We start from the raw sequence: 22,147 nt of genomic DNA on the forward strand, positions 1-22,147 counted from the left end.
GTGAGGAGAAAAATAGCCGATAATTGGCTTCTGTTTACTTGCGTGATCAACGGTCATTGGCTGACCCTTAATCACGTGGTAAAGGGCCCCTGTAATTTGCCCTTTACCCTTCTCTCAGCCGAATCTGAAGGACTTGATCACAGAGCACGCGTTAGCGGGAGGGCGTCTATAGACGCCCTCCCGGGAACTGGAAGCCCGCGCTGAAGCCGCCATCTTTTGGCTATAGCGCAGGCGAAAAGTGGTTAACACTGGTCTTGACTGGTATGCAGTGGTGAAGCTAGACATTCTTTCATTTGGGACAAAAACTCAAAGAGTTTGGCTACCCCACCCAGAGAGTAGTTCTCCTCCATCCACAATTCGATTACTAGGTAATTTCCCAGGAAGGGAGCCTCCTCTGCTCTGAGGCCCTATTCTGGGTGAAGGCACTGAAGACTATATTATCAAACCCACTCTTCTGCTTAGTGAAGGTTCTGGTTCTCTTATGTACTTACAAGTTTCGCACAATATCCTGTTTGGGGAGTGTCATTTCTTTTAAACCAGCTTCTAGTCAGTGAAGTCAGAACTTCCATCTGTAGACATGCTTAGTGCCTCAAAGCCAGTGGCTCCCCATGGCAGACAGACAACCGGGAGGCGAGGTCAGACATGACAGCCTGCCTCCTAGCTCAGACACAGCACAGTCGTCCTATGTTATGGGATCCCGGGGCTCTCTCTCTACTCTGTACAGAGTAGATCTGTCCCTTTACTGTCATGCTTCCAATGTGATTGGTGACATGGCATCAGATTGGGGACCAATCTGCCATGTGAGGGCTCTGGGTTCAGGATGGGAAAACCTATCGGCCTGCTCTGTAATTAGCTGTGTTTGTGTTGGGTGATCCTATAAATACGGTGTGCCCCCATTGTCTGTGGAAGGGCTAAAGCGTGTGACACAAAAGGCATGAGAGCAATTTTTGTCTTTTCTTTTGTGTGGCTAATTTTAGCTAATTGATGCAGATAGAGGGATTCACTAACGTCAGTGGGGACTGGGCACTAATGTCACTGGACCTCTTCCCCTGGCCAGGAGAGGAAAGAACCTGACAGATGAAATGTGTGTGGAGAGCTGACCTCAGTGCAGACACTCCACAGCATCAGGTTCGGCTGCCAGTTGATGAGGTTTGAATTAGGCAATTTCAAGCCTCACTTGCATAGCGAATTAGTAGAGGCGCTGCAGGGAAAGAAGTGAGCCAAGAATTGGGTCTTTAATTAGCCCTGCCTTTGTGCACTCTTCTTCCTTTCCGGTGGCACCCTTCCTAAACCACCATGAAGGAAATCGCCTTTATAAAGCGTTGCTGCTTTCTTTTGGCATTAGGGACATGCATTAACTGTACAGTAGAACTCTGGAAGACTGGGAATGGGAAAGCTAGAAGTAGGGACCAACCGGATGTGCTGCAGTGCTGATAGGGAACATACTGAGGATGAGTGATTGGAAGAATGAGCGCATCAGTGTGCTGTTGCTTCACTACAATCACAGGTAGTGGCAGGGAGGTGACCTAGCTGTGTAGCTAAAGTGCAGTGTAGAAAAGTCAGGTCACCATGGCTGGTGGCTTGCTGGCTGGACTGTCTGTACTTTTGGCCAGACAGCCCCAAGACTTAAATATTTTCTATATACAGCGGCGAAAATAATTATTTCCCTATCGTTCATCGACAAGACGCAGCTCCATATATTCTTTAGACCATTGGGTTATGCTCCTCCCATCAGGAATAGGACACTAGGCAGGAAAAAAGCTTCTCCACACCTATGGGGGCTGTCCCTGCAGGCATAACCCCAGACACTCTGCTACAGCATCTAGTTTGTTTCTGCATAGTTTAGAAATAGGAACTAGTTCCCTGCTGGGATTTCGGTCTTCGCTATTAATAGGGGAAATTTGTTGTTTTGTAATTTTTTTTATTTTCATTTTTTTTTTTAATTTTCACTAGTTAGAGTTCCTGGAGAACTACAAGCAACAGCCGGCTCTGGTTTCGGACTGGATATTCTATATCCTTATGGTCTCCCAGCCTGGCCAGCGAGCGTGAGCAGGTTATAGTCCAGAACCTGACCTCGCCACGACAGAGCCCCGGTGAATGGGGACGAGCCTGCAAGTGGACAGGTCTTGTTGGGATGCGATCGACCTGGGACGCCCTGAGTCGCAGCGTACCACCTGGCTGGCAGCACCCCCTCCCCGGGTGGGAGGAGGACTGCGGAGTGGCACCCACCTGGCACCATGGTATGATGAGTAATACTGTCCCCCTAATCCTCTGGCGGTCTCAGGGTGGACGTGGGCCCCCTCCCTTGAATAGTCAGACCCTCGGGCTCTCTCGGTTCCTCTGACCTCTGGGATGTAGGCCTACCCCCTCAGGGACACCATTTTGCTGTAGATTCATGCTTCTATTCTCCCATTGAAAAGGATGTGCAGCCATTTTTTTTAGTTCCCTTTAGAAATGCATGGAGCAGGCATTTTCTTTTAGTTCACAATTGATGGACAGGCGAACGGCATGTAACATAGGAATCTAGCTATGACAAGCTGTGCTTGTCATTTCCTGTGACAGAACGTTTTTACTTTCGTTTTCACAAGAACGTGCTGGCAGTCTCCTGAGCGGCCTGGTAATGTTTCTGGGCTCCCCTGTAGGTTTTACTTACCCACTCTGTCAGCTTGTGTTGGATTGGGACTAGGTGTACCACTAAATTAGCGGTGGGATCGCAATTTAGGGACTTTTATAGTGACACTGCATTTTTTTCATATCAGTGTAATATGGAGTCCCAAGGTTATAATTTCACCTACAGACCCCCTAGGTGTGGCTGCAGAAACCTTTGGGTCTCAGCCCGTCTGCGCTTACAGCAGTCTTGGAAAACCTGGTGTCAAACGTAGATTTTGTATGTAAAAGTGTTGCTAGCCACAAACCCCTTCTGCCTTCGCCTCCCTCTGTAGTTTCCTCAGATTCTGAGGCAGATATGGCCGTCGCAGATGCACCCCACCCTGAGGGGTCACTGTCTTCGCATTCTGATGGTGAAGAGGACCTGTCCTCATCCGCCACCACGCGGGAACGCGCATTGGTGAAAGCACTTATCGTTTCAGTGCGGGAAACTTTAACATTGGCAGATGAATCTACAGCGTCTGGTTCGCAGATGTCTTTTGGCTCCTGAAAATCAGGCAAGGTGTTTCCTTGTCCGGAGCTTTTTGACGATATTGTCAATGAACAATGGTGGCACATCAAGCACATGCTAGTGGTGCCTAAGCGCTTTAAATGCTGTTATCCTTTTGCAGATGCAGTTTCCACTAGGTGGACGTGACACCAAAGGTGGATCACCCGGTTTCCAGGCTGAATAAGTCTACTGTGGTTTCGGTGGAAGAATCCCCAGCCTTCGCTGACCCTGTGTATAGACGAGTGGAGTCTGCCCCCCCCCCCCCCCCCCATCTACACGTGAAGTTACTAAGAGGTAACTTGGAAGCCGAGCAGCTCTCCCCAGCGGTGCTGGAACTAATGGACCAGATGGCTCAGACCCTGGTGTTCATGTGTGATGCGTCCTTGGATGCGGCTCCCCTTGTGGCCAGAGTGTTGGCAGTGGGGATTGCAATTAGACGCATGGTGTGGTTAAAAGGCTTCCAAAAAGGCTTTGACGGATCTTCCCTTTATGGGGGAGAGGTTGTTTGGATTCTCTCTTGATGAGTTGTTCAAAGGCCTTCCGGGTGGGAAGAGTACTCTCTTCCTCAGTTCTCTAAGGGCAAGGCGCCACATCATAGACGGGGGCCTTCTTTCACTTGCTCATAAGCCGTTTTTTCAGACCTCGAGGTCGCGAGAAAAAGGAAAGACGTTCAGGTCTGGGAATTCCAAGAATCCATGGTCAGGTAAATCAAAGTCCGGCCAGTCTGGATCTGCAGACAAATCCTCGTCTGCACGAAGGGGCGCTTTCAACCGATTCTGGTGTGGGGGGGGGCGTCTTCGGTTCTTTCCGGAACCTTGGACTTTCTTGATTCAGGACTAATGGGTTCACGAACTGATCTGATCAGGGTACAAGATCGAATTCTGGTCTCGTCCGTCGACAGGTTCTTCCCGTCCAACCTGCGCCTATCTCCAGACCGGTTACGGAATCTACGGAAGGGGGTACAAGATCTGCTGTCGCAAGAGGTGATTTTACCAGTTCCCTCTCAGGAACGCTTTCAAGGGTTTTATTCAAACCTGTTTTTACTGTGCCCAGAAAAGAGGGCAAAGTGCGTCCAATTCTGGATCTCAAGGCTGTGAAACGCTTCGTGTAGGTACAGAAGTTTCGCATGGAATCTATCCGAACGGTAGTGGCGTCACTACACCAGGGAGACTTTTTGGCTTCCATAGATATCAAAGATGCATATCTTCACATCCCTATCTACACTGGTCACCATCGGTTTCTACGCTTTGGTAGCAGAAGAGCATTATCAATTTGTAGCGTTATCCTTTGGTCTCGCCTCCGCTCCTGTTGGAAACTGAGGATTGCAGTACCTGGGTATCTGAACGATCTCAATTATTGAGAGCAGACTCTCATTCAACCCTGATGGGCGACCTGACGATCACTGTCGGCTCCCTGCAGGAGTTCGGGTGGAACATCAATTTCAAGAAATCCACCCTGATCCCTTCCTTGAGACTGGATTATCTGGACCTGACTCTGGATTTAGCTTTGGAGAGGGTCTTTCTTCCCACGGACAAGCTGCAGAAGTTGCAGGGGGCGATCTGATTGTTGTTGGCAAACAATCTGTCCTCTCTGTGGACTTGCATGCGCACCTTGGGTCTGATGGTATCAACCTTCGAGGCGGTTCCATTTGCTCAGTTCCATACCAGACCTTTGCAAAGAGAGATTCTTGTCAAATGGAACAAGGATCCGAAGTCCTTGGAAACTTTGATTTGGTTGAGCCACAACACAAGATCTGCGCTGTTATGGTGTCTTCATTCTCCAGCACTGACATGGCATGTCCTTCCTCCCTCCCTCCCATTGTTTTGGACGGTGGTAACCACTGACGCTAGCCTATCGGGCTGGGACGGGGTACTGGGGAAGCTCTGTGCCCAGGGAACCTGGACAGTAGAAGAGTCCAAACTGCCGATAAATGTTTTGGAGCTCAGAGCAATAAAGCTTTGTCTGAGCCACTGAACCACTCGTCTGCAAGATTGTCCTGTTCGGATTCAATTGGAAAATGCCACAGCTGTGGCTTACATCAATCACCAGGGGGGCACCAAGTGGATTACCTGAGTCATCAGGTGTTGGATCAAGGGGAGTGATCCCTACACCCGGACGTGTTTCATCTCCTGTGGGTCCGAAGGGGGGCACCCAATGTCGATCTATTTGCTTCTCATATCCACAAGAAGGTTCAGAGGTTCATAGCCAGATTTCGAGATCCTCTGGCCGATGCTACAGACATACTGGTGGCTCCTTTGGGTCAGTATTGGCTGATTTATGCCTTTCCACCGCTGAAATTTCTGCTGAGGATTCTACGTAGGATAGAGGTAGTTGGGATCCAGGTCATTCTGGTGGCTCCAGACTGGCCTCGCTGGTCTTGGTACGCAGACCTAGTAAGGTTGGTCACTGATGCTCCTTGAAGACTTCCTCTCAAGGAAGATCTGCTGTCTCAAAATCCGATCTTCCATCCTGCTTTACAGTCGCTGGCTTTAACGGCATGGCTGTTGAAAGCCAGGTGTTGAGGGATAGAGGTCTTTCTGACTGTGATTCTTACGCTATTGAAGGCTAGGAAGTCGAACCTCCAGGAAGATATATCATCATACATACAAATCGTACATTTCATGGTGCGAATCACTGAAGGTGCACCCTCTCTTGTTTTCGGCTGCTAGGGTTTTGGCCCTTCTGCAGAAAGGGGTTGAACGGTTGGCTTTGGGCACTATCAAAGGCCAAGTGTCAGCATTGGCTATATATTTCAACGCCTGTTCGCTACGCATGCCTTGATTCGTACCTTCATTCAGGGAGTGCGTCGTATGGCTCCTCCAACGCGGTCCCCGCTACCTTCAAGAGATCTGATTCTGGTATTCTCTATTCTTCAAAAGCCTCCTTTTGTGAACATTCGGGAGATTCCCTGCTTTCATTGTCTCAGAAGGTTGCCTTTTTGGTGGCTATCACTTCTGCCCGCAGAGTATCTGAATTGGTGGCGTTGTCTTGCCGCTCACCTTATTTGGTGGTCCACAGATAAAGTGGTACTCTGACCAAATCAGTCTTTTCTCCTTAAGGTGGTTTCTGATTTTTATTTGAATGAAGACATTGTGCGGCCTTCACTCTGTCCCAAGCCTAAGCATCCTAGGGAAATTGCCTTGCATTCTTTGGATGTGGTTCGGGCGATCAGGGTTTACCTGGCGGCCATTGAGTCTTTCAGAAATACAGACGCTCTATTTGTCCTTACCGAGGGTCCTCGTAAGGGATTGGCTGCTTCTGCTGTGACCATATCCAGATGGATCAGGCAGATGGTTGTTCAGGCTTATTCGCTGAAGGGTCAGGTTCCTCCGTTTCCTGTGAAGGCGCATTCTCCTAGAGCGCTGAGTGCCTCTTGGGCTTTTCTCCATCAGGCGTCAGTGATGCAAGTTTGCAAGGCGGAAACATGGTAGTCTGTGCATACGTTCACAAAATTCTATAAAGTTGATGTGTTGGCATCTTCCGATGCCTCTTTTGACCGCAAGGTTTTTTAGGCAGCTGTTTGAAGAGAATCTTTTTTTGTTCTCTTTGAGGGTGTAAGTTTTTTTTCTATGTGAGCTCCAGTTGTTCCTGGTGGAGCTCCATATTACCTGGTTGGCTACGTTTTGCCTTTGGGGAGTACTGTACGTTCTTCTTGGCATTGTCTTCCACCCCTCATGAAAATACTGCTTTGGGACATCCCAATGGTCTAAAGAAGATATGGAGCTGCGCCTGTTGATAACGATCGATAAAACTGGATTTTTGTACTTAAAATCTTTTTTCTCTTAAGTTCGACAGACGCAGCACCCGTCCCTCTACTTCTGAGTGAATGTTTTTTTTTTTTTCTTCTAAACACTGCTTGCAACTAAACTAGATGCTGTAGCAGGTTGTGTGGGGTTATGACTGCAGGGACAGCACCCATAGGCGTGGTAAAGCTTTTTCCTGCCTAGTGTCCTATTCCTGATGGGAAGAGAATAACCCAATGGTCTAAAGAAGATATGGAGCTGCGTCTGTCGAACTTCAGAGAAAAGGATTTTAAGGTAAGTACAAAAGTCCAGTTTTGATTCTCTGCAGATTTTGTAAGTTGGACCACTTGCAAAGAAATGATGGGTCTATAATTGTTATCATAGGTGTATTTAAAATGATTGAGACAGAATATCAACCAAAAATCCAGAAAAAAAACACCTAATACAAATGTTCTATATTGAGTTGCAGTTCAGTGAGTAAAAGAAGTATTTGATCCCCTACCAACCAACAATAATTCTGGCTTCCACAGACTGGCTACAGTATGTGCTCATGTAGTACGCAGATTAGTCCTGTCAATTTAAGAAGGTGCTCCTAACGACAACTCGTTGTGTGTGTATAAGACACCTGTCCACAGAATCTTTCTTCCAAACCTCACCATCATGGGCAAGACCAAAGAGCTGTCAAAGGACGTTGGGGACAAGATCGTAGACCTGTACAAGGAACTTTGATCTGCAGATAAGGTCAGCAACCTGTCAAGTAAAAGTAAAAAAAAAAACTATAATTTTTTTTTTTTTTTTTTATTTGTTCCTCTTTTTAACCCTTAATTGACACTAATCAGCCTTAAAGTGGTTGTTAAGCCACTATGTGATCTTTACATCATCCCCTCTGTTGGATTACAATCCGTATCCTAGTGCCTGTGCGTTATTTAAAAAAGGTGATTTCTACCTGTTTTCACAGCTCCTATCGGCGATCACGTGTATCCCGGCTCTCTTCTTTCCACGTCTGAAATCTCCAGGGAATGGGGCCAGGAACTTCCTCTGACGTCAGCTGGGGAGGAGTTTTGTAATTTAACAGAGGGGATGATGTAAAGATCACATAGTTTTGTTTCAGCTGGGAGGGGAGCAGAGCCACGCCAGTGAGCGGACAGGCGGGGGGGGAAGAGGAGAGCTTCAGATAGCTGCAGATGACGGAGACACGTACGCTGACCACAGTGTCAGAGTTCAGCAGCCATGATACACTGTGGTTCATGTACAGGGAGGAGGGTAGAGACTGGCAGGAACAGTCGGGTATTTTGGGTGATACGGGGGCCAAATTAACACATATCATGCTTTATGGGAACAGGATCTGTTTTTGTTTTTTTTTTTTTTTTTAGGGTAACAAATGCTTTAACTCCTTATTCTCCTCCGTTTAATTATTATTTTCCTGCTGATTTTTTTTTTCACTTTTTTTTTAAACTATTAATAGTTAAAACATTTTTGTTTGCTTTGTTCCTTACTATTTTTACACTTTTAACATATATCTGTTAATAAAAAGTGGACTAAAATCCTCCTGAGATGTGTGCAAACCTGGTAACCAACTACAAGAAACTCCTTACCTCTACTCTTGCCAACAAAGGTTTCTCCACCAACTACAAAGTCCCCATTCACACTAGCGCGACTTGTCAGGCGACTTGGTCGCCTGACAAGTCGCGGTGGGTCGCCTGCCATTGATTAGCACAGGACCCGTTCTAATAGGAGCGACACAAGTCGCTCCAACTTAGAAAAAGGGTCCTGTACTACTTTGGGGCGACCTGGAGGCGACCTGCATTGACTTCAATGATATGAAGTCCGTGCATGTCGCGCCGAGGCGTGCACCGCGACTTCACAGGTCGCCCCAGCAAGTAGCGTCGCCCCTGTGTGAACGGGGTCTAAGTCATGTTTTGCTTGGGATTCAGATATTTATAATACTGAACTGCAACTTTGTTTATAACATTTCTATCATGTTTTTTCTGGATTTTTTGGTTGATATTCGGTCTTTATTATTTAAAATACACCTATGATAACAATTCTAGACCCTTTCTTTTCTTTGACAGTGGTCAAACTTACAAAATCTGCATAGGATCAAAAAGTTTTTTTCCCACTATACCTGTATGTAATTGTACTGTGTTTTAGCTGTTTACCTAGAGTTCTGCTTACCTGGAGTTCTGCTGTAAACTATCAGAACATGGACATAAGAAACATTTGCACTCTATACTGAAATTGTTTTCAAATTATTAAGATGTCTTAAATTTGTTTTTGTTTTTTGTTTTTTAGAAATTTCTGAAAACGGTCGAGTCAACGTTTATGTGTGTATGCTGCCAGGAGTTGGTTTACCAGCCAGTTACAACTGCCTGCCTCCACAATGTGTGCAAAGTGAGTAAACCATTTGAAGTTGTGCATGTATATTCTTCAATTCTGCTTTCATCTTTGTTTGTTGTGCAGCTGTATGTACAGGTAAATGGGATCTCAGTTTATCTTGTCATAAAATTTAATTTTTTTAAATTAATGTTTTAATATTAGTTTTAAGAAATTCTAGCGTCAAAGTTTAGTCTAGGTTGAAACTGGTTAGTAAAAGTACCCAGCATGATATTAGCTACCTCACCCATTCTTGAAGGGTCAATCCTTCTGCAATTCTCATTGTGCAAGATGCAACTGTCACTATATTGCCCCATTCTCTTTACTTTGGAATAAAGAGGGGCATCAGGACAGAAAGATGGCTCCCCAAAGTTTAGAACTTAGAGAATGAGGTACTTGGCGAAAATAGGCCAATGTTCAGTGGTAATGACCGATGGCTTTCAAATAAATCATGTTTAATATTGGGTGGAGATTGACGTCCTAGCCTCTGATATGGCATTAATCTTACACCTTTGGGCCATGACCAGGTCTTCAGGGTCTTACCTCTCAAACTGATGGGTTTAGCCTGGAACGGTGGGGGGTAGTTGGGGTTTGTACCCTTTTTTTTTGTTACTGTATTGTTAGTTGGGTATTATTCCCTCTTTTTCTTACCTCCGTGGTGTTGTAGCAGCATGCAGCATCTTCTTTGGCCTTCTGAGGCCACTTTCTGTTGTATTGCAAGTTTACTTGGTCCTAGGCCCTGCGGGGCTACTTTTTAGATTAAAGTTTTTGGGTCTTTTTGTGACTTTTTGTAAATGCAGTGTATGCAAGTGTACTGATATTGCTTATGTGCTGCTGTATGTTGCGGTACACTGCTACAAAGCCCACAGTTTTGTGCATTTTGAATGATTAATGTTGAAACCAATAAAATAAATGTGAAAAAAAACTATATATATATATATATATATATATATATATATATATATATATATATATATATATATATATATATATATATAATATATATATATATATATATATATATATATATATATATAATATAATCTCACAAAAGTGAGTACACCCCTTACATTTTTGTAAATATTTTATTATATCTTTTCATGTAACAACACTGAAGAAATGACACTTTGCTACAATGTAAAGTAGTGAGTGTACAGCTTGTATAACAGTGTAAATTTGCTGTCCCCTCAAAATAACTCCACAAACAGCCATTAATGTCAAAACCGCTGGCAACAAAAGTGAGTACACCCCTACGTTAAAATGTCCAAATTGGGCCCAAAGTGTCAATATTTTGTGTGGCAACCATTCTTTATCAGCACTGCCTTAACCCTCTTGGGCATGGAGTTCACCAGAGCTTCACAGATTGCCACTGGAGTCCTCTTCTACTAAATGATGACATCACAGAGCTGGTGGATGTTAGACCTCGCACTCCTCCACCTTCCGTTTGAGGATGCTCCACAGATGGCTCAATAGGGTTTAGGTTGTGGAGCATGGTTGGCCAGTCCATCACCTTTACCCTCAGCTTCTTTAGGTCGTGTTGGAGGTGTGTTTGGGGTTGTTGTATTGGAATACTACCCTGTGGCCCAGTTTCCGAAGGGAGGGGATCGTGCTCTGCTTCAGTATGTCCCAGTACATGTTGGCATTCATGGTTCTCTCAATGAACTGTAGCGCCCCAGTGCTGGCAGCACTCATGCAGCCCCAGACCATGACACTCCCACCACCATGCTTGACTGTAGGCAACACGCACTTATCTGTGTACTCCTCAACTTGTTTCCACCACACACACGCTTGACACCATCTGAACCAAATAAGTTCATCTTGGTCTCATCCGACCACAGGACATGGTTCCAGCAGTCTGTTTGTCCTCAGCAAACTGTTTGCGGGCTTTCCTGTGCATTATCTTTAGAAAGGGCTTCCTTCTGGGATGACAGCCATGCAGACCAATTTGATGCAGTGTGCGGCGTATGGTCTGGTCTGAACATGGACAGGCTGACCCCCAATCCTTCAACCTCTGCAGCAATGCTGGCAGCACTCATACATCTATTTACCATAGTCAACCTCTGGATATGACGCTGAGCACATGCACTCAACTTCTTTAGTCAACCATGGCGAGGCCTTTTCTGAGTGGAATCTGTCCTGTTAAACCGCTGTCTGGTCTTGGCTACTGTGCTGCAGCTCATTTTCAGGGTCTTGGCAATCTTTTTATAGCCTAGGCCATCTTTATGTAGAGCAACAATTCTTTTTTTTTAGATCCTCAGATAGTTCTTTGCCGTGAGGTGCCATGTTGAACTTCCAGTGACCAGTATGAGCGAGTGAGAGCGAGAACACCAAATTTAACACACCTGAGACCTTTTAACACTAACGAGTTTCATGACACCGGGAAGGAAAAATGGCTAATTGGGCCCAATTTGGACATTATCACTTAGAGGTGTACTCACTTTTGTTGCCAGCAGTTTAGACATTAATAGCTGTGTGTTGAGTCATTTTGAGGGGAAAGCAAAGTTTACACTGTTATACAAGCTGTACACTCACTACTTTACATTGTAGCAAAGTGTCATTTCTTCAGTGTTGTCACATGAAAAGATATAATAAAATATTTACAAAAATGTGAGGGGTGTACTCTTTTTTGTGAGATACTGTGTGTGTGTGTGTGTGTGTGTGTATATATGTATATATATATATATATATATATATATATATATATATATATATATATACAATACATATATATATATATTGGGTGGAGATAGACAAAGTCACTTTGTCTATAGAGAAGTGACATCGTCTGCCTGGATAAGCTCCCACGCCAGAGCTTACAAAGAGTGATCTCCTGTTGCAGGGAGGTGGTGACGCAGTGTGGGTAGGTACGAATATTTTACTTTGGGGGTAGGCTATCAGGGGACATGGTGAATGGGCAGATGACAGTGTCTTTTTAGATATGTAGCTGCCAGTGATGATTCAGTAACTTGAAAAAGTAAGACCGTGAAGTAGCTATTTTTGAATAACTGTACTTCTTGGTTTCAGAGCTGTTTGCAACGTTCCTTTCGAGCCGAGGTCTACAGCTGTCCAGCTTGTCGCTTTGACCTTGGAAAGACTTACAGTATGGTTCCTAACAAGGTCCTGCAAACACTGCTTGACCAGTTTTTTCCTGGCTACAGCAAAGGACGGTGATTTGTTGTGCTCCCACAGCACCTTTCTTTTTGACTTTTTATAAATAAAGACAGATTCAATAAATCACAAAAAAAGAATATCGGACCAACATAAAGCGTGGAATCGAACCACCTTCGCATCTGAGGGAAATGTTCGTTAGTTCCCTGTGTCTTCATGTCTTCTGTTCTCGACTGTCACAACATCCAAGGTAGTCTGTCTCCTTAGACCATGGATTTGGACATTATCTTCACATGCTGGCTACCACACCTAGAGTCTGGCTTGTATTAACTACCTCAAGACAGAGGAAGAGAATACATGGGATAGTGAGAGCAAGTAATTGATCATCTGAACTTCACCAACACACAGCCTCCTGGATGTTGTCATTCCTGATTCATGACATTTTTTTCTGCTCCAGTGCCAAGAGGGTCCACAGTGTGTTGCAGGAAAAAAGGCTTGTAGACTCCTTTCAGGAAGGAAGGGCTCCACATACACTGACAGCACTTAAATACAAAGAGTTGTGTTAGATTACTTAACCGCAAACTCCAGTTTTTATTTTGTTCCTTTCCCTTTTTTTTACTATTTTCATTTCCCCCCTATTCTTTTGCTAAGCTTATTTGTAGTTTATTACTGTGAGCTTCTCTCTGCTTTATATTTTGTACCTTAAGCCAGCTGACTACTAATATTACTAATGAGAACAATATGTATGCATTGTTGCTACATTAGTGTAATGTAATCTGTGTTTTTGCTTTTTATTTTTCTTTACTGCTCTTAGAGATAATCAATACACTCTCTAGCAATGTGGTTTTATTTTTTGTCTTTCCAATACAGAAAGCCACTTTTTTTTTTTTTTTATTAGTTGAAATTTTGTATGCTTCAGTAGAGCCTTGTATCAGTGGCAGTACAATCTGCAAAGCATTGCAAATGGGTGACAGTTATAGCTTGGAGAGGGTCTAAACTAGCTTCCTATTGTGATCTCAAATTTTATACACAGTATATCCCCTAAAAATATACCTTATTAAATATTTTATGATTCTGAGAAGTTGCTTATGTTCTTTTGCTGGTCTATGCTGTGTACTTGTAGAAACTTAACCCCTTTTTCTATAGAAATGTTTTTATATGATGCCGTTTTTATGAAAATATTTTGTGTATTTGCTCAGTGAGGTTTTGTCTGATCATTGGTATAAAGTGGTTTGTGCATCTTTGGTGGTCTCTCTTAATTGGTAGTTACACAGATTTAGGACAGTTTAGACGACCTAGAACTAGAGTTGAAAATCAAATCGGGTGCATGTCCATTGCACAACCTGCTGTTAAGACATTTGTGCTGGTTTTTGCACTTTTATGTCTGGAAACCTGTAATATTCCTGCATACATTTGTAATGAAATGATTGATATACAGTTGTGCCTCCAAAAGTTTGCATATCCTTGGTGAATTGGTAATATACTGTACTTTATGTACCATTTTTAAAGAGCAAGCAAAACCCATTTCTTTTAGTTCTTATGGGATTCATATTCAGCTGGAGGTTATAGCAGAATGGCACAATCCTAAAAAGAAAACATGGCAACAAGTAAACAAATGAAATGACCCCTGTTCAAAAGTCTGCATACCATTAATCCTTAATACCCTGTATTGCCCCCTTTGGCATCGATGACAGTGTGCAGTCTTGTAATAGTTGTCTGAGGCCCCAAATTCTTGCAGGTGGTATAGCTGCCCATTCATCTTGGCAAAATGCCTCCAAGTTATGCAAAGTCTTGCATGTTTGAGATCTCCCCAGAATGGCTCCATTATATTAAAGAGGAGGTAAACCCTCCTATCAGTTTCAGCCAAGGAAGCTGCCATCTCTGTTTAATCTTTAACTGCCATGATGCTGCACATGTGACCAGTTAGAACAGCAGCCATTGGATGGTTTGACAGTTTGGTTGAGACCACAACCAATGTGACATATACAGTCCCGGCACATGTCGGGAATGTAACTGTTTTTTAAAACAATTAAATCGATGGGTTTACTTTAAGGTCAAGAGGCTGTGATGGCCAATCCAGAACCTTCCCCTTTTTCTGCTGTAACCACTGAAAGGTCATCTCGGCCTCGTGCCTATGGTCATTGTGGTGCTGGAAAGACCAAGAACATCCCATGCGCACCTTTTGTGCAGAAAAAGACAAATTGTCTGCCAGTATTTTTTGCTAACATGCTGCATTCTTCTTGTCATCAATTTTCATAAGATTCCATGTGTTTTTAGAGCTCACACCCAATACATCAGTGAGCCACCACCATGCTTCACAGTGGGGATTCTATTCTTGTGGCTATAGGCCTTGCTGACCCCTCTCCAAACGTAGAGCTTTATGGTCACAACCATAAGCGCTATCTTTTTCTCGCCACTCCAGATTCTAGTGTGTCAGAGGCTGTGCATCGTGTCAAGGTGGTGTCGGGCATATTGTAACGGGGCTTTTGTGGCATTGGCACATTAAAGGCTGCTTTTTGGCAGCTCGACCATGCAGCTAATTTTTGTTCAAGTATTATCAAATGTGCTCCTTGAAACAACCACGCTGTCTTTTTCCAGAGCAGAATGTATTTCTTCTGAGGTTACCTGTGGGTTTTTCTTTGTATCCCAAACAATTCCAACAAAAAAAAAATCATGGTCTACCTGACCTTGGCTTACTATTAAGAGATTCCTGAATTTTCCACTTCCTAAAAAGTGATTGAACAATAATGACTGACATATTCAAGGCTTTGGATATCTTTGTAAATCATTTTTTCCATCTTTATAAAGTTGGATTACTTGGTAACGCAGGTCTTTTGACAGTTCTTTTCTGCTCCCCTCCCTGCTCAGAATTTAGCCTGCTCAGTGCATCCAAGTGAAAGCTAACAAACTCATTGACTATTTATACACAAACAACAGTTGCAATTTAAAAAAAACACGGATGTGGGAAATTAACTTTAATTGCCCCTTTTACTAACCACTTAAGCCCCGGAGGATTTGGCTGCTCAAAGACCAGGGCCTATTTTGCTATTCGGCACTGCGTGACTTTTAACGGACAATTGCGCTGTAGTGCGACGCTGTACCCAAATTAAATTGACGTCCTTTTTTTCCCACAAACAGAGCTTTCTTTTGGTGTTATTTGATCACCTGTGCGATTTTTAATTTTTGAGCTATAAAAAAAAACGACAATTTTGAAAAAATATTATTCACAATTTTTTATATGAAATTCCCCCCAAAAAAAACAAATGTAAAAATCAAAATTGTTTAACATTTTAGGCCAATTTTTCTGCTACATATTTTTGGTAAAAAAAAATCGCAACAAGCGTATTTTGATTGCTTTGCGCAAAAGTTATTGTGTTTACTAACTACGGGAAAGATTTATGTCATTTTTATTGTGTTTTTTTTTTTTTTAACTAGTAATGGCGGCGATCTGCGATTTTTTTTTTTTTTTTTGGGACTGCAACATTGCGGTGGACAGATCGGACCCTTGACTGACATTTTTGATACTTTTGGGGACATTACTACAGTAATCAGTGCTATACATATGCACTGTTACTGTAAAAATGACACTGGCAGGGAAGAGGTTAACTTTTTTGGTGAACAGTGGGTTAAATGTATCCCTAGGGGCGTGATTCTAACTGTGGGGGGGCGTGGCCTGTGATGTAACCACAGAGACATACGATCCTACATAGCAGGATCGTATAGTCTCTGCAGTTACATCAGGGAGAATGACAGACGTCTGTGTTTACATCAGCCGCCTGCCTTTCTCCCTCTCCAGCGGGAGATCGCGAGTGGCCGGCGGACATTGGAGCCGCCAGTCACTCGCGCGGGGATGTCGGGGAACGCAGGGGCGGGAGGGCGCCTCCTGCGGCGCGCACTCACCCCCTAGAGGCTCATGGGCGAGTGACGTACCGGTACGTCACTTTGCCCAGGAGGGGCTGACCGCCGCCGTATATAGTCGTGCGGTGGTCGGCAAGTGGTTAACCTGTGTGGGTCACCTTTGTGTGTCTGACCAAGGCCAAACATTCAGGGCAATTTGGGTGATTTTTATTATGATTTAAAAAGGAGCCAAACTGTGATAAATTGCTTTATTTGATTACTATCCTTAGATAAAAGACAGTTTGTTGGCATGATCAGTCATATTTTCAATATCAATACCAAAATGTAACAATTTCTGGTAGGGTATGCAAACTTGTGAGAATAACACTTTTTGATCCCTTCAGAACATTTCACTTCTCTGAGGCGTGTTTTTTTTTATTTATTTTTTTAATTATTATTATTTCTTTAATTTTTATTAAAGTTCAGGCATGGGAATAGAAATGTTGGAGCATGCTTATTTCTAATAATGCAGACTCCAGGGCTTTTATTCTACAGGTGACTTCACTACATAATGAAAGCACCATGCTGGTAGACTAATCTAGATGGTGAAATCTTTGTATTTAGTGAAACATCTGAACAGCTAGCCTGTATATTTGTTTCTGGTCAGTGTCCCCTTTTATCAATCTTTTTACCACAGAGGAATCTGTGAAATTATTTTCACGTCACAAGGAATCCCTTCTAATAATTACATCTCACAGGCCATTAGCATGCACAGTAAGCATGGATCTCCTTTAACTGCTGCTTTTAACCACTGTAGAGAAAAAAAGTATAAAATATTCACTGTTCTTACCTGCATGGCACCCTAGCTATGTAAAAGATCTTAAACCCGCCAACATCTTCATTACAGGGAAATATTCAGTAAATATTTTTCCATGTTATGTCACCATTTTTCAGCACATTTACTTGTAATAAAAAAAAAAATAAAAAAAAAACGAACTGTTAGAGGTGTGTGCTGTTTGCACTACAAAGTCAAATTGAAAGTACCCTGCTAGAGAAAAGGAGGAATCCTCACTTTACCAGGGATGGCATGTTGAGTCTTCACAATCGTGCAGAGGTTTGAACGCCAGTGCTCTCCGACACTTTTAGGTGTGTTTGCGTGTCCCCTGCTAGTTGCTATGGGTTCTGTTCACCAACCTTATGTCACTAATGTGCCGTGTAGAGTCTCACATGCCTGCTGAATAGGTGAGTATTTCTCCTCTCCTCTTGCAGATTACTGATTTACTTTGTTTGATTTTTTTTTTCTCCCCCGATAAGCAATAGGAACACTTTAAACTCAGATGAAACAGTGGTCACTTGTGAGAAGACTAAAGGGTTAAGTCAATAAAGCTGCTGCGCTGTTTGTTTTGTCATTAATCCCAACTTCATGAAGCATTTGCAACACTTTTGGTCCCGACAGCGACTCATGCACCAAATTCAGGTAGTTCTAAAATGTGCCACTTTTACATTATGGCGCGTTGAATGTGCCAAATGTAAAAGTGGAGCTAATTGATACTAACTCTCTTTTGGCGTGCAGAAAATCTGGCTCGTGCATTCTAAAAGTGGGGCAGCATGAGCCAAATTCAAGTACAAGTTCTAGGCAGATATATGAATTTGGTGCATTCTTCACCACACTTCGAATGCACAAGAGACACATTTGCCCAATCTGCCTTTGCCTGCCCTTATGAATTCCAGGGTAAATCTAGGAACCGCAGCTACTTAATTCTAGATAAAGACTGCTTCTTTGAAACCTAACATTATAGTAAAAATTGTAATTCAAAATATTTAATCCCAGGGTAAGTTCCAAGTATTTAGGTGCAAAACTATATAATAAAGTGTAAACGATTAACAGAACAATTGGCGGGACATTCATTTTGTAATTCTAAAAACACTGCAGGCTGTAAAGAAAAGGTGAGAGGGTTGCATCTAGCCCCCCCCCCCCCCAAAAAAAAAAGCCAGTGTGACATGCTTAATCACTTAAGGACCGCCCACCATACATATACTGCGGCAGGGCGGCCGTTAAGTGCAAAAATCACATGTCGCAGTGCTGCTAAAAATGGCTTTTTTCCGCCATCACTAATAAACACAAAAACATAATAGTCCATAAGGCCCCGTTCACATACGGGCGACTCTACTTCGCACTGCGACCTCCGAGGTCGCGGTGCGAGCAGCGCGCCGCTACCTCGGAGCGGCCGCCACGGACTTCATAACATTGACATTTTTCTAAGTCTTGTGTCGCTCCTATTAGAACGGGTCCGCAGCTTCCCTATGGGAGGCGACCTGTGAGGCGACCAGGTCGCCTCACAGGTCACCCTAGTGTGAACCGGGACTTAATCTATCCCATAGTTTGTAAACACCATCCCTTCCCTGCCAGTGTCATTTTTACAGTAACCGTGCATATGTATAGCACTGATTACTGTAGTAATGTCACTGGTACCCCCAAAAGGGTCAAAAATGTCAGTCAGGGGTCTGATCTATCCGCCACAATGTCGCAGTCCTGCAAAAAAAAAAAAAAACGCAGATCGCCGCCATTACAAGTTAAAAAAAAACAATAAAAATGACAAATCTTTCCCATTGTTAGTATGCACAATAACTTTTGCACAAACCAATCAAAATACGCTTATTGCAATTTTTTTTTTTTTTTTTTTAACCAAAAATATGTAGCAGAAAACCAATTGGCCTAAAATGTTAAAAAAAATTTGATTTTAACATTTTTTTTTGAGAATTTCATATAAAAAAAGTGAAAAATATTGTTTTTTTCAAAATTGTCACTCTTTTTTTTTTGTTTATAGCGCAAAAAAAATCACACAGGTGATCAAATACCACCTAAAGAAAGCTCTGTGGGAAAAAAGGACGTAAATTTCATTTGGGTACAGCGTCGCACGACCGCGCAATTGTCCGTTAAAGTCATGCAGTGCCGAATCGCAAAATAGGGCCTGGTCTTTGAGCAGCCAAATCCTCCGGGGCTTAAGTGGTTAATCATAGACTGTTGGGTAATTGGCCCCTCCCACTAGGAGTGACCAGGCAGAGCCAAAGGCTTTGACATTCCCAGGAGGCGGTACCCCCAGGCTATTACCCTCGGCCTCATGGCAGCATTTCCAGTTCCCTGGTCTTGGGAGTAGCCAAACAGTTCCCTGCTGGGACGTTTTTCCTGGCTTCCTTTTTTAAACGTCTTAAAGGGAACTTTTTTTCTTTTGGATTTTTTTCTTTTATTTTTGACGCTGCTGACTCCGGTTCCTAATGGATATGCCGGCTGGGTTTCGGACTGGCTATATGAGAGCCTTACGGTCTCCCAGTTTGTGCTAGCGAGCGCTTGCAGACTGTAGCTCCGCGCTGGGTCTCCATAGCGATTATAGTCCCATGGACGGGGATTGGCCTGCGGTGACATCCCGCCGGGACGCAAACACCTGGCATGCCAGCGTCGCAGCGTGCCCTTGGTCGACAGCACCCTCACTGCGGTGCGGAGGCAGTCTGTCAGGTTGGACGTCCATCCTCAGCAGCGTGGTCAGGTAAGCACTGTCCCCCCTTCTGGTTAACGGGCCTGGGATGGACGTGGGCGCCTTCCAAGGTGAGTAGGTCTCCCAGGGTACCAACTCCACATATTAACCCCCCCTTTGCTATAAAGGGTAGCCTGGGACCTTCCCCTCCTACCATGATCTCCCCCTACCCTGGATTGGACCCCGGGGCGCTATTAGTGTGGGGGGGGGTCCCCTATGTGTGGCACCTGAGGGTGCTGAGCAGGGTAGTGGGGGGGGGTCTTCTTGGTGGGGAGTTGTTGTGGTTGCACTTTTCCACTGCGGGGGGGGAGGTCTTCATTCACGGTGGAAGACCTCCGCCAGGACCCCCTCTGTGACTAGACGGGCCTTATTAGGCACGACACTGCATGTTCGGCGGCGTGCACCGACATTTTCTTGTGGTCTGGTACCCTTTTTACAGGCCCCAGCAACCTGTGGGTTGTCTCCCTTCACTGGAGATAACGATTTTGCCGGAGACCAGGGACGTGCGGGTGGGGAAGCCTTGGGCGTTTCCTTTTACACTGCCGCACTGTGAAGACATGCTGCTTTCCAGGTGTGGTAACTAGCCTGGGGGTGTGCTATTGCTTGGCCTTTACGGCTGCATTTTCGTGGGGGTTTTAAGCCTCGGAGGGGGCTTCAGGTATTCCCTGGTATCTTTCTGTATGCAGCGGTCACCTCTTACGGGCGCGGTACACGCATGGGGACGGCAGACTTACGGGAACCTGTGGTACGTTTCAAATTTCCCTGCTACAGGAGGCCATCACTCCTGCCTGCAAGTGTCCCGTGCATAACCCCTTGCGGTGCAGGTTCCAGCGTTTCCACGTATCCCTATCTGCTCCGTGTAGTGCTCACATATTTGCTAGGCCATCTTTATAACATGGACTCCAGGTTTATCTGTGACCCCTGATGTATCTCTGGGGCCGGCATCTGATACCCATGATGTGTCTTTATTATCTGTAATGCAGGAAATGTCCAGGAAAATGGACAAGGTTATTGCAGCAGCATTTTCCAAGAAACTCCCTCACTTCTCGTCTGTCTCCTCTCAGGCCTCGGATTCTGAGGCTGACATGGTCGCTGGCGACGCAGACCCTCTTCTGGAGGATGTGTCCCTGCATTCAGATGTTTCTGACGAGGAAGAGGATGTTTCTACATCCGACTTAGCACAGGAAAAGGCGATGGTGGATGCTCTAATATCCTCGGTGAGGGACAGCCTTAAACTCATGGATGTGATTTCTAAGTGGCAAGGGGACTCTGTTTACTTTGGATCCCTCAGAGCTAAAAAAAAGGCGAGGGATTTTCCCTGCCCAGAGGTTTTATCCACCTTGGTGGAAGAGCAGTGGCGGCGTCATAATCGCACGCCTGTGATTTCCAAACGCTTGGCTAGACGCTATCCGTTTGAGGAAGGGATCTTGCGCAAATGGATGGTTCCTCCTCAGGTGGTCCCCCAGATATGTGGTATTCACAAGTCCACGGTTTTACCAGTGGCGGAATCTCTGTCTGATCAGGCTGATAGACGTATTGAGGTCTTATCTCGCCACCTGTATACGGTGGTGGGATCTATTCTCAGGCCTGCCCTGGTTACCATTCTGGTTTCTCAGACTATGTTTGAATGGGTGAAGGCCCTGAGAGAGGCACTGACGGTAACTCGGCTACTGCCGGCTACGCTGGAACTCATTGAACAATTATCACAGACTCTGCAATTCATCTACAATGCTAACCTGGATGTTCTCCCGCTTGTGGCCAGGGCATTGGTGGTTAGCATGCTTATCAGACGTGTGATATGGTTGAAGTCTTGGTCAGCCGACCAGGCTTCAAAAAAAGCTGTTGGCTGATCTCCCATTTCAGGGTGATCGCCTTTTTGGTTCTTTTTTGGATGAATTGATCAAGACGGTTACTGGGGGTAAGAGCACGCTCCTTCCCCATTCATCTAAAAGCGAGGCCCTTCCTTTAATGCCCAGAAGCGGCTTTTTAGTGCGTGCGGGTCACAGCAAACCAAACCGACTTCCGGTGGTAGAGGAACCAGGAAACGGTGGGCTGGGAAACCAAAATCTTCAGGCCCCAGCGCCCCAAAGCAGACCCCTTCTGCCTGAAGGGGTGCCCCCACCCGGTTTAGGGGTGGGGGGACGTCTCCATTTCTTTCTGGATCCCTGGACCTCTCTTTTGCACGACAGGTGGGTTCACAAGGTGATTCAGTCCGGGTACAATATAGTTTCGTTCCTGTCTTCCAGACAGATTTTTTTTTTCCTTACAATCTTCAACTGTCCTCGGACCGTCTTGCCGGGTTGCAGGATGCAATTCGGGATTGTTCCAGTTCCTCATCCAGAACGCTTTTGAGGTTTTTTATTCAAACCTGTTTACCATTCCCCGGAAGGAAGGCA

The 22,147-nt window shown here is 44.6% G+C and overlaps 1 protein-coding gene across 1 annotated transcript in view; it reads left to right on the forward strand.

Annotated features, from left to right (window-relative positions):
- UHRF2 (ubiquitin like with PHD and ring finger domains 2) overlaps positions 1-13,622 on the forward strand; it is a 184,195-nt gene extending 170,573 nt beyond the window's left edge. Inside the window, exons 15-16 of the mRNA XM_082265164.1 lie at positions 9,193-9,291; positions 12,298-13,622. Coding sequence (XP_082121290.1) covers positions 9,193-9,291; positions 12,298-12,444 — 246 coding nt within the window. The 3' untranslated portion in view covers positions 12,445-13,622. The remainder of the gene's footprint in view (positions 1-9,192; positions 9,292-12,297) is intronic.
- The last annotated feature ends 8,525 nt before the right edge of the window (positions 13,623-22,147 follow it).

This window comes from Pelophylax lessonae (genome assembly GCF_965119305.1).
Source record: "Pelophylax lessonae genome assembly, chromosome: 1".
Lineage (NCBI taxonomy): Eukaryota > Metazoa > Chordata > Amphibia > Anura > Ranidae > Pelophylax > Pelophylax lessonae.